This window comes from Pelophylax lessonae (genome assembly GCF_965119305.1).
Source record: "Pelophylax lessonae genome assembly, chromosome: 5".
Classification (NCBI taxonomy): Eukaryota; Metazoa; Chordata; class Amphibia; order Anura; family Ranidae; genus Pelophylax; species Pelophylax lessonae.
The window spans coordinates 556,708,402-556,726,197 of NC_138772.1; the positions used below are offsets into that span (position 1 = coordinate 556,708,402).

At 48.2% G+C, this 17,796-nt stretch overlaps 1 protein-coding gene across 1 annotated transcript in view; it reads right to left on the reverse strand.

Moving 5' to 3' along the window:
* Positions 1–2,174: 2,174 nt before the first annotated feature.
* Positions 2,175–17,796, reverse strand: part of LOC309556746 (uncharacterized protein) — a 47,702-nt gene continuing 32,080 nt past the window's right edge. The window contains exon 2 of the mRNA XM_082259234.1: positions 2,175–3,825. Within this exon, the coding sequence (XP_082115360.1) occupies positions 2,189–3,825 (1,637 nt within the window). The 3' untranslated portion in view covers positions 2,175–2,188. The remainder of the gene's footprint in view (positions 3,826–17,796) is intronic.

The window sequence follows — 17,796 nt, forward strand, 5'->3', positions numbered from 1 at the left end:
CACCTCTGGTACGCCTCTCAGTTTTAAATTCCCTCTGCGGCTCCTATCTTCTAAGTCTTCCATATGGAGTTGCATATTAATGGTGACCTCTGATAATGTCTCTGTGGTCTTCCTTATGTCCGCTACTTGGTCCTTTACTTGTGTGATCTCGGTTTCTTTTAAAGTAACTTTATCGGATAGTTGAATCATGTCTTTGCGAAGCTCCTGGATATCACGTCGATGTGTTTCCTCAATCCGCATGATTAACGCCTCTATCCCTGCTTTAGTGGGCAATGCTTTCAATAACTCTTTAATATCCGGATTTACCTTCTCCTGCTGAATCACGGGGTCCGCTTCGACTTCTCTCACTGCTGTCGCCCCGGGGTTTGTCATGCTTCCCTCTGGCGGCTTCTCACCTTTCTCTGTGTGCTGTGTGCACTGCACTCCCTGCACACTCTGTTTGGGCTGTGTCCCCACACGTGCCGCCGCCATCTTGGTTTCAGGCACTCCGGACAGCTGCTGTTGAAAGTATTGCTGTATTCCACCACCTGATCTCCTCTGTGGTTGGCGCCGGTCTACAACCGAGCGATCACTGGCCGAGCGGGTCACCGGGCGAGTCCTGACCGGGTTGCTTGTTTGCATGCCGTTGTAGCTATGCCGTGTCGGGGTAGTCCGGGAGAGGGGTTAGGGGGAGCTCCTACTCACACGTCCTCACATCTCTTCCTCTCCAAGCCACTCCCCCCTTATTACCTTATTTTAATTTTTTTACACACTTTTTTTCTCTCTGCATTCACAGAGAGAGAAAACATGGGGACAGGCTTCACAGCGACTGATCACTGTGGTAGCCAATCAAAGACTATCACAACGATCAGGTGATCTGGAGTCAGGTGTCTTGGGTCCTAAACATTAGTAAGTGGCCCGGGGGGCTCAGTGAGTCCCCGGTCTTTGTGCTGGGAGCTCGCCGCACTGACACGGACACTAACTGACACTGATACTAATTAGAAAAAAAAAAAATAGCCCTGACCTTTGACCTTGACCCAAACACTAACCCTGGCACTGACCTAGATCAAACCTTGGGCTAGGTATTTGTTTTGTATTTTCTTTTTCTTTTTTATTTATCTTTATTTTTTTTTACACACAAAAAGGTGTTCTGGGTCCTGATCGTTAGTATGTAGCCTGGGGCTCTCGATGAGACCCCGGTCTCTGTGCTGGGAACGTGCCACATGGCGCACTCCCAGCACAAGGGGGGATACGCAAATATGCGGCCCCACGGAAAAAAGCCCAGTGTAGTGGGGCCACACATTGGTGTGAGGTCGGGATCAAAGGGTTAAGTTAAACGGTTGCCGACTGCGCACAGTATATTTACTGCGGCAGTCAGCCCCGGCCAGGCAGAGTGACGTAGACCTACGTCGCTAGCCTGTGACCGGCTTGTGAGCCAATAGCGGGCAAGCGCGTGCCCCCCCCCCCGGCTCGTTCACGGAGGAGTCCACGCGTGTGACCGGGGGACCCGATGTCCGCCGGTCACACTACGATCGTCGGTAGAGAGGGAGAAAGTCAGGCGGCTTATGTAAAGAAGCCGCCTGTCATTCTCCCCTGTGCAAAAATGGAGATCAGACGGTTCTACTATGTAGAACCGTTGATCTCTGTTTTTACAATAGTACACATGTCCCATCACAGTTAGAAACACGCCCCTAGGACACACTTAACCCCTCCCTCTCCAATACAGTTAACCCCTTCCCTGCCAGTGTCATTTTTACAGTAACAGTGCATATGTATAGCACTGATTACTGTAGTAATGTCACTGGTAACCCAAAAAGTGTCAAAAATGTCAGTCAAGGGTCCGATCTGTCCGCCGCAATGTCGCAATCCCGCAAAAAAAAAAAATCGCAGATCGCCGTCATTACTCGTTAAAAAAAAAACACCAAAAATGACAAAAATCTTTCCCTTTGTTAGTAAACGCGATAACTTTTGCGCAAACCAATCAAAATATGCTTTTTGCGATTTTCTTTTACCAAACATATGTAGCATAAAACAAATTGGCCGAAAATGTTAAAAAATTTTGATTTTTACATTTTTTTGGGGGGAATTTCATATAAAAAAATTTGAAAAATATTGTTATTTTTGCAAAATTTACGCTCTTTTTTTGTTTATAGCGCATGATAAAAAAATCGCACAGGTGATCAAATACCACCTGTTTTCTATCTGTTCTCTAATTGGAACCCTCCCAATTGACAAGTGTCTCAAAGCTGGCTTCTGCTCCTTGAGACTGAATATTGCAGATAATACCAAATCTTTTAATGGTTTCTTCCAGCATTTTAATTCTCTCCATGAATCCTCTCTTTCCTTCCCGCTTCTCTTTTTCGATGAGCAGGCGGATGTAATCCACAGCAGACATTGGGTTTGGCTTTAAGGCAATCTCCTGGAGACGTTGAAGGATCTTGGCAACCTTCTGAATAAGTTTCAGAACCTCATCCTCGGCTTTCTTAATGTCATCCTTCAATTTTATGAGAACCTTTTCTGGGGTCATCGTCACCTGCTCCTCTTTTTCATATTTTTCTTTTACTTCAGCATAACTTATTAGTTTTTTGTCAACAAGAGTTATCCAGTAGGACATTTCTGAAAAGTGTGTGCTAGACTTATGTCCACACACACGACACTTTCCTGTGAAATTAAAAACTTCACAAAAATAAACCAGGGAGTCAAAAAACACCAGGCAGTCTCGGTGACATGTAGAGCTGCACTCATGGCAATTGGTTGAGCATTCAGTCTCAGAGTCTATCTTTTTTTTAACAGTTTCTGTCACCTCAAACTTAAAATGCTTGTTCTTTTCAATATCGGTCTTGTGTTGATTCAGATTTCTCTCTGTTTCTTTCAGTTCATGCTGCTTAAACATTGCCTCCTCAATTTTTTGGACAAGCCCATCCAAAACTACATCCAAATCATGTCTTTCTGCTAGAACTTTCTTCGTTAAACCTAAATTTTTACTGGCTATTCCAGGCAAAAAGTGTAAAAGAAATTTCTCAATGCTTTTCATTCCCATCTTCCATTGCATTTTATGAGTAATGTAGACATAGTCGTCCTCTTCATCGGCTTGGTTATTTGCGTACACCATGCTGTTGTTGACCTTAAAGTACACAGGTTTTCCATCTTTAGATTTCGCACAGGGAACATCAGCCTCCATAATTGCAGAGAGAACGTTTGGTTCCTGGACATCGGCGAAGGTTGTGAAGAAGACTATATTATCCTTGATGTCATTCCCAAAAATAGACAAAATGTTGTCATAGATGTAGTTCTGCGTTGGAGTTAACCGAGCCAAAGTAGACTGGACCACAAAACAAATAGCATCAATTTCTGTGAATTTGCATTTATAAAAAAATTCTCGTATCTTCTGCATGATTTTTTCATCATAGTTTATCCCTCTGGTGTCTCCAAATCCCGGAGTGTCAATGATGGTTATGGAGTACGGGATTTGGAAGTTATCTTCGTGGTTGATCTGGTAGATGGTGACATTCGATGTTTGGCTGTGAGCTTGACTCTTCTGACTACTCTCCTCAATTAGCTGGATCCGGTGATCATCCTTCCAGTCCACACCAAAGATGTAGTTGACCATAGTGTTAATCAGGGTTGTTTTACCAGATCCAGTTTCACCGACCATCATGATCACTTTGTTTTTCTTATCGTCCTTTGCTGTTCCAAATTCCCATATCTTCTGATTCTTCACACGCTCCATTTTCATCTTGTAAATGGTCAGAAATCCAGTCTTGTTTTTGCTGCTCAGGTACTTGTTTAGTTTCAGTCCTAGAGACTTTTTGCAATTTTCTACCTTAGAAAGAGTGCCTTGCTTACCTACAAAATCAACAAACAAATAATTATTGGCAATATCTTTACATGATCAAAATAGGACATCACCCAATACTGAAAATTCTCCAAGGGTACAACCAGACAGGTTATGGTGAGGTGGGCTCAAATGAACTAAAACATTCTCCACCTAATCAGAAAGAAACACAGTAGAGCCTTCTAACAACAGAAGGTATTTGCATATCTCACTTCCATCACAGAATTATAAAAGGGTTTATAAGCCATGAAAGGTTCCCAGAAACAACAAAAACATAGTATAAGGGATAGGAATATGATACAAGAGCACAAGACCCATCCCATGCTCATCTGTACAGTAAATATAAAAGACTAAAATACAAGGTATGTTCCAGGTCTCAAAGGAAGGAATACAAGGTATGTTCCAGGTCTCAAAGGAAGGAAGAGGCACTGGAGATTGGGGATTTGGGTATGCCCAAAACGAAAAGTTGCCAATAGCTAAAAACCATAAATTTTAATTGGTAATACAATTAAAAATATCACACAAACACATGATACATTAAAATTCCTACATACATGCATATAAGAATACAGTGCACGTGTTAAGAAATTGGATGAACCCCCGAAAGAGGTATGGATTTTTCCTTTTGTCCCCCCAATATGCTGACCCAGAGTGGTCCTTTACATTCCCTCCTCCTTCCTTTCCTCACCCCCCCTCCCCTCCCTCCTTTTCCTTTCGCCTCCCTTTTTTTGCCCAGCTTCCTTTATATTCCCCTTGTTTTTGATATATGTGACATATAATTCAATGTATGTTTCCTCAGCATATGTAATACTCATTACACAAAATTGTTGGATCCTGAAGAAGCCCGTATTGTTGGTGAAACGCGTCGATCCGTACCTCTTTCGGGGCTCAGCCAATATCTTAACACGTGTACTGTAGTATTTTATGCATATATGTAGGAAATTTAATGTATCATGTTTTTGTGTGATATTTTTAATTGTATTATCAATTAAAATTTATGTTTTTTAGCCATTGTCAGCTTTTTGTCTTGGGCACACCTAAATCCCCAATCTCCAGTGTCTCTTTCTTCCTTTGAGACCTGGAACATACCTTGGATTTTCTACTTTTTAGGGGATGGTGGCAGTATTTTTATACAGGTAATCTCCCTCCAGCCAACACTTTTCCTAAATATAAAAGAATATTTACCTCAAAAATTATTGGTATAATTTAGGGCTGCAACTAACGATTATTTTCATAATCGATTAGCTGGCCGACTATTGTTTTTATTAATCGGACAATACACCTAAAAAAAGTGTGGTGTATAATTTAGTTAATATGTAAAGTTAAAAAAAGGCAATTTATTCTAAAATATCTCTATGCAGTGGTAAATATAAATACCCAACTATATGGTTAGGGAGCAAAATCTCTAATACACTCTGAGAATAATGGACAGAAGAGATATACAGTATATACTATTAGAGGTTGAATCTGGTAAATCTCATCAGACATAGAGATCAAATTTATTATTTACCCACTTCCGGAACGGCCGACGTATTTACATTGGTACTGTCACGCCGAGCGCTCCGGGTCCTGCAGCGTCCCCGGAGCACTCGAGGCATGCTGCGGGTAGCGGCGCTCCGGTCACCTTCCCCGACCGTGAGCGCCGCTCCCCCGCACTTCTCACTCAGTCGGTCCGCGCGGCGGGACGTTCCCGCCCGCGGACTCCACTCACCTCCCGTTCGGCTTCCTCCCGGCGCGCGCGGCCCCGCTCTCTAGGGCGCGCGCGCGCGCCGCTGGTCTGAAATTTAAAGGGCCAGTGCACCACTAATTGGTGCCTGGTCCAATCAGTCCAAATGGTATAAAAACCCACTTCCCCTTCCTGTCCTTGCCGGATCTTGTTGCCTTTTGTGCCTTGAGAAAGCTTTTGGTGTATCTTTCCCTGCCTGTGTATCTGACCTTCTGCTGTTGCCCCTGACTACGAACCGTTGCCGCCTGCCTTGAGCTTTTGCTTCGTCTGACCTTGCCTTTGCCTTGTCCTTCTGTACCGCACCTGAATCAGCTGTCTTTGAGGTTGAGCCGTTACCGGAGGATACGACCTGGTTGCTACCGCCGCAGCAAGTCCATCCCGCCTTGCGGCGGGCTCTGGTGAAAACCGGTAGTAACTTAGAACCGGTCCCCTGGTACGGTCCACGCCAATCCCTCACTGACACAGAGGATCCACCTCCAGTGTAGTCACCTGCCGCCAGTCCGGACCCTGACAGTAGATCCGGCCATGGATCCCGCTGATGTGCCCCTGCCTAGTCTCGCTGACATCTCTACCATGGTTGCCCAGCAGTCCCAGCAGATTGCTCAGCAAGGTCAACAGTTGGCACAGCTGACCGCCATGCTGCAACAGCTTCTTCCCGCATGGCAGCAGCTGCCTGCTTCTGCTTCTGCTCCACCTCCGCAGCCGGTGGCCGCCACCTCCGCTAGAATCCGTTTGTCTCTCCCGGACAAGTTTGATGGGGATTCTAAGATGTGCCGGGGATTCTTGTCCCAATGTTCCCTGCACCTGGAGATGTTGGCCGACCAGTTTCCTACGGAACGATCTAAGGTGGCCTTCATGGTCAGCTTATTGTCTGGGAAGGCCTTGGCCTGGGCCACGCCACTCTGGGACCGCAACGATCCTGCCACTGCCTCCGTCCAGTCTCTGAAGTCCGCAGTGTCATCGAGGAACCTGCCCGTGCCTCATCAGCAGAAATGGCCTTGCTAAACCTCGTCCAAGGAGACTCTACAGTAGGCGAATATGCTATACAATTTCGCACACTGGCCTCCGAACTGACTTGGAACAACGACGCCCTCTGCGCAACTTTTAAAAAAAGGTTTATTCAGCCATATCAAGGATTCTCTGGCCGCACGAGAGATACCTGACTCCCTGACGGAACTCATCCAGTTGGCTACTCGCATAGATATGCGTTTCATTGAAAGACGTCAGGAACTTCGCCAAGAAAAGAATCTGGTTCGCAACAGGCGATTTCCACGCCTGGCACCTCTCTTCCAGCAACCTTTCCAGCCGGTTACTGTGCCTTCCGCCGAGGAGGCCATGCAAGTGGATCAGGCTCGCCTGACCCAGCAAGAAAGGTCTCGCCGGAGGAACGAGAATTTATGCTTATACTGTGCGAGTTCCGAACACTTCTTAAAGGACTGTCCAGTTCGTCCACAGCGTCAGGGAAACGCTCGCACCTAGTGACCGTAGGAGAGGCGTCGCTGGGTGTAAAGTCTTCCTCTCCACGTTTGATTGTTCCAGTACGGATTTCTTCTGCCGCTAAAGTCTCCTTCCCTGCAGAGGCCTTCTTGGACTCTTGTTCTGCAGGAAACTTCATTAAAGCCTCCTTCATCAACCGCTTTAGCATTCCTGTGATCCGTCTCGACAAGCCCTTCTTCATTACTACAGTTAACGGAGAGAATCTGAACTGTACCGTGCGTTATCGCACAGAACCTGTGCTCATGACCATAGGTGTTCTCCACCAAGAGACCATTGAATTCTTTGTTCTACCGAATTGCACTTCTGACGTCCTTCTTGGCCTACCCTGGCTCCAGCACCACTCCCCTACTCTCGACTGGACCTCTGGGGACATTAAATCATGGGGGTCTACCTGCCACACTCGTTGCCTCAAGTCGGTACCTACTAGACAAGTCTCCGTCTCCTCACCATTGCTCGGCCTTCCTAAGGCTTATCAGGACTTTACTGATGTTTTTTGCAAAAAACAGGCGGAGGTCTTACCACCACATAGACCCTATGACTGTCCCATCGATTTGATTCCCGGTACCACACCACCTCGTGGCAGGATTTACCCTCTCTCCATTCCTGAAACCAAGGCCATGTTGGAGTACGTTCAGGAGAACCTCAAGAAAGGTTTCATCAGGAAATCTTCTTCTCCTGCCGGAGCAGGATTTTTCTTTGTTGCCAAAAAGGATGGGTCACTACGCCCATGTATTGACTACCGCAGTCTTAACAAAATCACGGTAAAGAATCGCTACCCTTTGCCTCTCATCTCGGAGCTCTTTGACCGTCTGCGCGGAGCAAAGGTCTTCACTAAGCTTGACCTCAGGGGCGCTTATAATCTCATCAGAATCCGTGATGGAGATGAGTGGAAAACCGCTTTTAATACCAGAGATGGCCACTTTGAGTATCTCGTCATGCCTTTTGGCCTGTGCAACGCTCCTGCAGTCTTTCAAGACTTTGTCAACGAGATCTTCCGGGACATGTTGTATACCTGTGTAGTGGTATATCTTGACGACATTCTAATCTTCTCCTCCACCCTGGAGGAACACCGTCGCCATGTTCGTCAAGTGCTCCAGCGCCTTCGTGCCAACCATCTTTACGCCAAAATGGAAAAATGTCTTTTTGAACGCAGCTGTCTTCCGTTTCTCGGATACCTAGTTTCGGGACAAGGTCTTCAAATAGACCCCGACAAACTCTCTGCAGTTTTGGATTGGCCACGCCCTTCAGGACTTCGCTCTATTCAGCGCTTCCTTGGATTTGCCAACTATTACCGCCAGTTTGTTCCCCACTTCTCCACTATCGTGGCGCCTATTGTGGCACTAACCAAGAAAGAAGCGAATCCGAAATCCTGGCCTCCCCAAGCTGAAGAAGCCTTTACTCGCCTTAAAGCCGCCTTCGCCTCCACTCCAGTCTTGAATAGGCCCGATCCTCTGAAACCCTTCTTCCTGGAGGTGGATGCCTCCTCAGTTGGAGCCGGAGCGGTTCTTCTTCAAAAGTCTGCTAAATGAAAAAACGTCACCTGCGGCTTCTTCTCAAAAACTTTTTCTCCTCCTGAAAAGAATTATGCCATCGGAGATCGGGAACTACTAGCCATTAAGTTGGCACTAGAAGAATGGAGACATCTTCTGGAAGGATCCCCTCATCCGATCACCATCTACACTGACCACAAAAATCTCTCGTACCTTCAGTCTGCCCAGCGCCTTAATCCGCGCCAGGCCAGGTGGTCATTGTTCTTTGCCCAATTCACTTTCCAAATCCATTTTCGTCCTGCTGATAAGAACATCAGGGCGGATGCCCTATCACGCTCCACCGATGTCTCCAAAGATGAAGCCGTTCCTCAACACATCATTCCTCCTGAGTGTCTAATTTCAACTGCCCCTGCTTCGCTGGTATCAGTCCCTCCAGGGAAAACATTTGTTCCTCCACGTCTTCGCCTACGGACTCTCAAATGGGGTCACTCCTCTCACCTGGTGGGTCACGCTGGAATTAAAAAGACGACTCAGCTAATTGCCAGACACTATTGGTGGCCTTCCTTTGAGAGAGACGTAATGGAGTTCGTTCAGGCCTGCACTGTCTGCGCACGTGATAAAACTTCCCGCCAGAAGCCTGCAGGTCTTCTTCTCCCTCTGCCAGTGCCTGAACAGCCTTGGTCCCACATAGCAATGGACTTCGTCACTGATCTTCCCGTATCCCATGGCAACACAGTCATATGGGTGGTTGTTGACAGGTTTTCAAAAATGGCACATTTTGTCCCGCTTCCTGGTCTCCCTTCTGCGCCACAGCTGGCGAAGCAATTCTTTTTGCACATTTTTCGTCTCCATGGTCCAACACATATCGTCTCCGATAGAGGCGTTCAGTTTATCTCAAAGTTTTGGAGAGCTCTCTGCACCCAATTGAAGATCAAATTGAACTTCTCCTCTGCCTACCACCCTCAGTCCAATGGACAAGTGGAGAGGGTTAACCAGATCCTTGGTGACTACCTGCGACATTTCGTCTCCTCCCGTCAGGATGATTGGGTCGACTTGTTGCCCTGGGCCGAATTTTCTTACAACTTTAGAGACTCTGAGTCATCCACCAAATCTCCGTTTTTTGTGGTGTACGGCCGTCACCCGCTCCCCCCCTCCCCATTCCCACTTCTTCTGGAGTTCCTGCCATTGATGACTTGACCCTGGACTTCTCCTCCATCTGGAAAGAGACTCAAAAGTCGCTCACCCTGGCCTCTTCTCGCATGAAGAGACATGCAGATAGGAAAAGAACTCCTCCTGTCTTTTCTCCTGGGGACAGAGTGTGGCTCTCTGCCAAATACATCCGGTTTCGGGTCCCCAGCTACAAACTGGGTCCACGTTATCTCGGGCCTTTTAAAATCAAAAGCCAAATTAACGCTGTCTCTTACAAACTCCATCTTCCTCCTTCTCTCCGTATTCCTAACTCCTTTCATGTATCCCTCCTCAAACCCCTCATTCTTAACCGATTTTCCTCCAAGGTCATCGTTCCTGCTCCTGTCTCTGGGTCCTCTGACGTCTTCTCAGTGAAAGACATCCTCGCCTCCAAAGTTGTCAGAGGTAAAAATAAAATTCTTGTTGACTGGGAGAATTGTGGTCCCGAAGAGAGGTCGTGGGAACCTGAGTCCAATATCCTCGACAAAGAGCTCATCCACAGATTCCTGGGCTCCAAAAAGAGGGGGAGACCAAAGGGGGGGGTACTGTCACGCCGAGCGCTCCGGGTCCTGCAGCGTCCCTGGAGCACTCGAGGCATGCTGCGGGTAGCGGCGCTCCGGTCACCTTCCCCGACCGTGAGCGCCGCTCCCCCGCACTCCTCACTCAGTCGGTCTGCGCGGCGGGACGTTCCCGCCCGCGGACTCCACTCACCTCCGGATTCCTCCCGGCGCGCGCGGCCCCGCTCTCTAGGGCGCACGCGCGCCGCTGGTCTGAAATTTAAAGGGCCAGTGCACCACTAATTGGTGCCTGGTCCAATCAGTCCAAATGGTATAAAAACCCACTTCCCCTTCCTGTCCTTGCCGGATCTTGTTGCCTTTTGTGCCTTGAGAAAGCTTTTGGTGTATCTTTCCCTGCCTGTGTATCTGACCTTCTGCTGTTGCCCCTGACTACGAACCGTTGCCGCCTGCCTTGACCTTTTGCTCCGTCTGACCTTGCCTTTGCCTTGTCCTTCTGTACCGCGCCTGAATCAGCTGTCTTTTAGGTTGAGCCGTTACTGGAGGATACGACCTGGTTGGTTGCTACCGCCACAGCAAGTCCATCCCGCCTTGCGGCGGGCTCTGGTGAAAACCGGTAGTAACTTAGAACCGGTCCCCTGGTACGGTCCACGCCAATCCCTCACTGACACAGAGGATCCACCTCCAGTGTAGTCACCTGCCGCCAGTCCGGACCCTGACAGGTACTTTGATGATACTTCTTTATCTACACCGCCTCCTTTGGTCACTTGATAACCGCCCACGGCTTCCAATACCATCTATACGCTGATGACACTCAAATCTATCTGTCTACTCCTCACCTCACTCCTTCAGTCTCCTCTCGCATTGCTAACTTACTTACTGACATATCAACATGAATGTCGCACCACTTCCTCAAAGGAAATCTCTCTAACACTGAGCTAGTAATATTCCCCCCCGCCCATGCCCCCCTCCATGACTTTTACATCAAAACTAGTTATGCAACCATCAATCCCTCCCCTCATGCCAGGGTACTAGGTGTAATCCTAGACTCTGACCTGTCCTTTCAGCCCCAAATCCAATCATTGTCAAAAGCTTGTAGACTTCACCTCTGCAACATCTCTAAAATTCGCCCCTTTTTAACAACTAAAACCACCAAGCTACTTATTCACTCCCTTGTTATTTCCCGCCTCGACTATTGCAACTCCCTTCTCTTAGGCCTACCACTTCATAGGCTATCTCTTCTTCAGTCTATCATGAATGATGCTGCCAGGCTTATCCACCTTATCAACTGCTCAGTGTCTGCCTCCTCTCTCTGCCAATCCCTACACTGGCTCCTGATTGCCCAGTGAATTAAATTCAAAATACTAACCACAACATACAAAGCCATTCACAACTGTCAGGGTACCAATAGCAGGAGGGCTCTAGGACCCAGTATCCATCAGAATAGAAGAAGGGCTCTAGGACCCAGCATCTCCGTCAGCCCCTCACCTGGGCCTTTATAAGGGAGCCGGTGTTCCGTGAAAAAACCATACCCGTAAAAATTCCATACCCTCGTCACTTCCGGTGCACCTACGTCAGCACCTACTTCATTGACCAGCTGAGGAGCTCACTAGTGCGCATGCTCGGAGAGTATGGAATTTTCACAGTAGTGTGTGTAACGTTACACCGCCTCAGCTCTTACATTAAAACAGCTCGGCTGCAACATGAATCATCCCCGCTCCTACCCCTGTCACTTCCCTGATCTTGGCTACTAAATGTAAAAGTGGCGGCGGGTCTATGAATATATAAATCACGGAGCCGAGATCTCAACAGCGGTATCCCTGAACCCTTTTCTGCAAGCAACTCTGCAGGCGACCTCTGCGACTTTGGGCCTAACTCCTCCTGTCTCATCTCCAGGGGAGTTTGGAACTTAGCTGCAAGGGAAGCCCTCTCTCCATTGGCCTCCAGCACTTGATACCTGATAACAACTCTGCCCTGAGCTACATCACCAATCTTGTCTCCAAATATCACCCAAAACCGTCCTCTCCACTCCTCTCAAGACCTCCTACTCTCAAGCTCCCTTGTCTCCCCAATGCTCATCTTCAGGATTTCTCTCCCATCCTCTGGAACGCTCTACCTCAACCTGTACGGCTATCTAGCTGCTTTCAGGCGATCCCTGAAAACTCATCTCTTCTGGGAAGCCTATCACACCGCCAAATAATCTTTCATCAGCTCATTCCCTACTGTTACAACCTCTTGTAACACCTTCCCCACCCCATTAGATTGTAAGCCCTCTTAATCCTCTTGTATTTTATTGTATTGTAACTGTATTGTCTCCCTTTTATATTGTAAAGCCTCTGCATCATGTCTGCAGCCCCTGCATCTCCTGCACCATGTCCAGAGCCCCTGCATCTCCTGTACCATGTCTGCAGCCTCTGCATCTTCTGTACCATGTCCGCAGCCTCTGCATCTTCTGTACCATGTCCGCAGCCTCTGCATCTCCTGTACCATGTCCGCAGCCTCTGCATCTTCTGTGCCATGTCCGCAGCCTCTGCATCTTCTGTACCATGTCCGCAGCCTCTGCATCTCCTGTACCATGTCCGCAGCCTCTGCATCTTCTGTACCATGTCCGCAGCCTCTGCATCTTCTGCACCATGTCCGGAGCCCCTGCATCTCCTGCACCATGTCCGCAGCCCCTGCATCTTCTGCACCATGTCCAGAGCCCCTGCATCTCCTGTACCATGTCCGCAGCATCTGCATCATCTGCATTATGTCTGCAGCCCCTGCATCTAATGCACCATATCTGCAGCCCCTGCATCTCCTGCACCATGTCCAGAGCCCCTGCATCTCCTGTACTATGTCCGCAGCCCCTGCATCTCCTGCACCATGTCCAGAGCCCCTGCATCTCCTGTACCATGTACGCAGCCCCTGCATCTCCTGCACCATGTCCGCAGCCCCTGCATCTCCTGTACCATATCCAGAGCCCCTGCATCTCCTGTACCATGTCCACAGTATCTGCATCATCTGCATTATGTCTGCAGCCCCTGCATCTAATGCACCATATCTGCAGCCCCTGCATCTCCTGCACCATGTCCAGAGCCCCTGCATCTCCTGCACCATGTCCGCAGCCCCTGCATCTCCTGCACCATGTCCAGAGCCCCTGCATCTCCTGCACCATGTCCAGAGCCCCTGCATCTCCTGCACCATGTCCAGAGCCCCTGCATCTCCTGCACCATGTCCAGAGCCCCTGCATCTCCTATACCATGTCCAGAGTCCCTGCATCTCCTGTACCATGTCCGCAGCCTCTGCATCTTCTGTACCATGTCCGCAGCCTCTGCATCTTCTGCACCATGTCCGCAGCCCCTGCATCTCCTGCACCATGTCAAGAGCCCCTGCATCTCCTGTACCATGTCCGCAGCCTCTGCATCTTCTGTACCATGTCCGCAGCCTCTGCATCTCCTGCACCATGTCCGCAGCCTCTGCATCTTCTGCACCATGTCCGCAGCCTCTGCATCTTCTGTACCATGTCCGCAGCCTCTGCATCTTCTGCACCATGTCCGCAGCCCCTGCATCTCCTGTACCATGTCCAGAGCCCCTGCATCTCCTGCACCATGTCCAGAGCCCCTGCATCTCCTGCACCATGTCCAGAGCCCCTGCATCTCCTGCACCATGTCCGCACAGCCTATGACCACCTCCTGTAACATGTCTGCACTTTTACCACTTTTAAACGTAATTTGCTTTTATATGTATAAAGCCCTATGTGCTTTCATATCTGTCTTATCTATATATAATACACTCTTCAAATGTGCTTTAAAATGCATGGTTTTCCCTTTTATGAACAAGAAAACAATGACGTTATGCTGTTGGGTCGGTATAATAATGCTTCCAGGGCTGAATTTTACTCCCAGTCCGGCCCTGATGGGACACGTTCACATCTATGCTTTTTTCAGCCGCTGTGTATTTAGAAAGGGTCAAGGACTTTTCAACGCAAAACGGTGCTTTTTTTTGGTTTAATAGACTTCAATTTCAATGGAGAAGCTGCAGAAAAGCATGGAGTGGGTTTTTGCTACAATTTTTTTTTTTAATCTACTCATCAACAAATTGGTCAAAAAGGCATATAATCTTGCGTATGCACTCACTTCTGCGGGCGAGCTCGGAGGGAGAGGGCACTTTAATTTTTTTTTTTTTTTTTTACCTTTTATTTTTTAGTTTTACACTGCCCCTTTAAAAAAAACATTTTGATCACTTTTATTCCTATTACAAAAAATGTACATATCCCTTGTAATAGAAATAATCAGGACAGGTCAAAAACACCTCAGATCTCACATCTGCACCTAAAAGCAAAAAAAAAAAAATAATAATAATAATAATAATTTTTTTAAGTAAAAAAAAAAAAAAAAAAAAAAAAAATAGGCCCCTTTAACCACTTAAGCCCCGGAAGATTTTACCCCCCTTCCTGACCCTATTTTGCGATTCGGCACTGCGTGAATTTAACGGACAATTGCGCGGTCGTGTGACGCTGTACCCAAATGAAATTGATGTTCTTTTTTTCCCACAAACAGAGCTTTCTTTTGGTGGTATTTGATCACCTGTGCGATTTTTACTTTTTGCGCTTTAAAAAAAAAATGAGCGTAAATTTTGAAAAAATAACAATATTTTTCACATATTTTTATATGAAATTTCCCAAAAAAAAAAGTAAAAATCTAATTTTTTTAACATTTTTGGCCAATTTGTTTGGTAAAAAAAATAGCAATAAGCGTATTTTGATTGGTTTGCGCAAAAGTTATTGCGTTTATTAACTAAGGGAAAGATTTCTGTCGGTTTTTTTTAACGAGTAATGGCGGCGATCTGCGATTTTTTTTGCGGGACTGCGACATTGCGGCGGACAGATCGGACCCTTGACTGACATTTTTGACACTTTTGGGGTTACCAGTGACATTACTACAGTAATCAGTGCTACACATATTCACTAATACTGTAAAAATGACACTGGCAGGGAAGAGGTTAACTTTATTAGTGATCAAGGGGTTAAGTGTGTCCCTAGGGGCGTGATTCTAACTGTAAAGGGGCGTGGCTAGTGGTGTAACAACAGAGACATACGATCCTACATAGCAGGACCTGAATGACAGACGACTTTGTTTACATTAGCCGCCTGCCTTTCTCCCTCTCCACAGGGAGATTGGGAGTGACCGGCAGACATCGGGTTAGGGAACGAGCGGGGGCGGGAGCGCGCCTCCGGCGGCGCGCGCTCGCCCCCTAGAGCCTCACAGGCGAGCGACGTAGATCTACGTCACTTTGCCTGTGAGGGGCTGACCGCCGACGTAAATAGTCTTGTGGTTAAGGCCGTTGGGCGGAAGCGACATATGACATCGCTCCGGTCCTCAAAGGCCATAGAGTTGAGTGGGAGCCATCTTACCCTCACACAACTGCCTGGGACACAGAAGGATTGGATCGTTTTCCCTGCTACCGATGGCTCTGGTAAGCGGGGAAAATGACCGGGAAGTGGTGGCGGGCCCATAAAAGTGATCCTGCGGTGAATCTGTCGCTGGGACCACTCTTATGTGAAAGAGGACCGCCGGCCGCGTACAGAAATACTGGGGTTATGGCAGCTATCTGCTGCCATAACACCGGTTTTTATTATTATTATTGTCACGGGCCCTACTTTTTTCCTCCCCCTAATTTTTCTCTTCCCTACACTCCCAGGACTTTGCCCTCTTCCCCAGCAAGGGATTACCCTCCCCACCCCCCACCCCCCCCCCACCCATTGTGCTGTCCTTCTCCCCTCCCCAGCCAGGCACCGAAAAGTCTGATTCCCCACTGGGAACAAAGGACACACTCCTTGTGTGGGCTGGAGCAGAGGGGGGGAGGGGGGGTGGGGCTGGTTGCCGAGGCAACCCGATGCCAGGCTGGGGGTTGCCTGGCCACCAGCATGAGTGCAGCTCCATTCTTAGATAGTGGAGCAGAGTCCTGGAAGGAGATTCCCTCCTGTGTCTGCTCTGCTGGTGCAGGAGATGCAGGGGCTGCGGACATGGTGCAGGAGATGCAGGGGTTGCGGACATGGTGCAGGAGATGCAGGGGTTGCGGACATGGTGCAGGAGATGCAGGGGTTGCGGACATGGTGCAGGAGATGCAGGGGTTGCGGACATGGTGCAGAAGATGCAGAGGCTGTGGACATGGTACAGGAGATGCAGGGGCTGCAGACATGGTGCATTAGATGCAGGGGCTGCAGACATAATGCAGATGATGCAGATGCTGCGGACATGGTACAGGAGATGCAGGGGCTCTGGACATGGTACAGGAGATGCAGGGGCTGCGGACATGGTGCAGGAGATGCAGGGGCTGCGGGCATGGTACAGGAGATGCAGGGGTTACGGACATGTTGCAGGAGATGCAGAGGCTGTGGACATGGTACAGGAGATGAAGGAGGCTCTGGACATAGTGCAGGATATGCAGGGGCTGTGGACATGGTGCAGGAGATGCAGGGGCTGCGGACATGGTGCAGGAGATGTAAAGGCTGAGGGCATGGTGCAGGAGATGCAGGGGCTGCGGACATGGTGCAGCAGATGCAGAGGCTGTGGGCATGGTGCATGAGATGCTGGGGCTGCGGACATGGTGCAGGAGCTGCGAGCATGATGCAGGGCTGCGGTCATAGTGCAGGAGATGCCATGCTGCGGGCGTGGTACAGGTGATTCTCCTGTGCCATGCCCGCAGCACTGCATCTCCTGAGGGAATGCAGGGGCTGCGGAGGAGTTTCACTTACCTTTTGGTGAGACGCCTTGCATTTAAAAATGGCGCCGCTTGGAGCAAACACTTCACCGCGCATGTGTCATCTGCCAGGGAATAGCCAAACGTGTACAGGCTTTCCCGAGCAGCTGAGGCGCATGCGTCGTCTACTGCACATGCGCCCGCCTCCACCAATGGGAACGCCCGACGTACGTTTCGTCATACGGAGTGACGTCGTGCAGTAGACGACGACGGCGGCCATCTTCTTGGTTGGAAACATCTTGATGTACACACACCCAAACGCTGCTGCCACTCTGCAATAAATGTGAGTGCAATCTTTTTCAGTTTATGCAAAATAAACCCTTTTAAAACGTACTGCACCATGAGAGGCTCCTCTTATGTTTTTTTGAGATCAAGTGCGAGAGGATATCAATGTTTGTGATCTAGTGTGCCTTGGATATCTGCTGGGATCGATCCTATGTCTTTGAGGTCTATATCAGTGTACTGCTCAATACATGGTGAGATCTGGTAAGGGTATTTAAGATACCTCTCTTGGTGGTGGTCTATGTCACGTGGCCTTTGAAGGGAAAATGGACTGTACACTATAGTTTCCATCCACACGTGGTTATCCATTACTTGGATTGATCTTAAGGACTGTTCCTTTTAATTACACGGACTTTTTAGTAATAGTTTTAAGCGCTACAATTTTACACTTTTTATGCTTTATGATTTTTTCAGGGTCATTTTGTGTAGCTGCTTTTCACAGATATATATTCATTTCATTTATGTAATTTATTCACTAAGTGTTATATGAATTTTAGCTAAGTGGTGCATAGCGCAGCTATTTTACACTATTTATTCTTT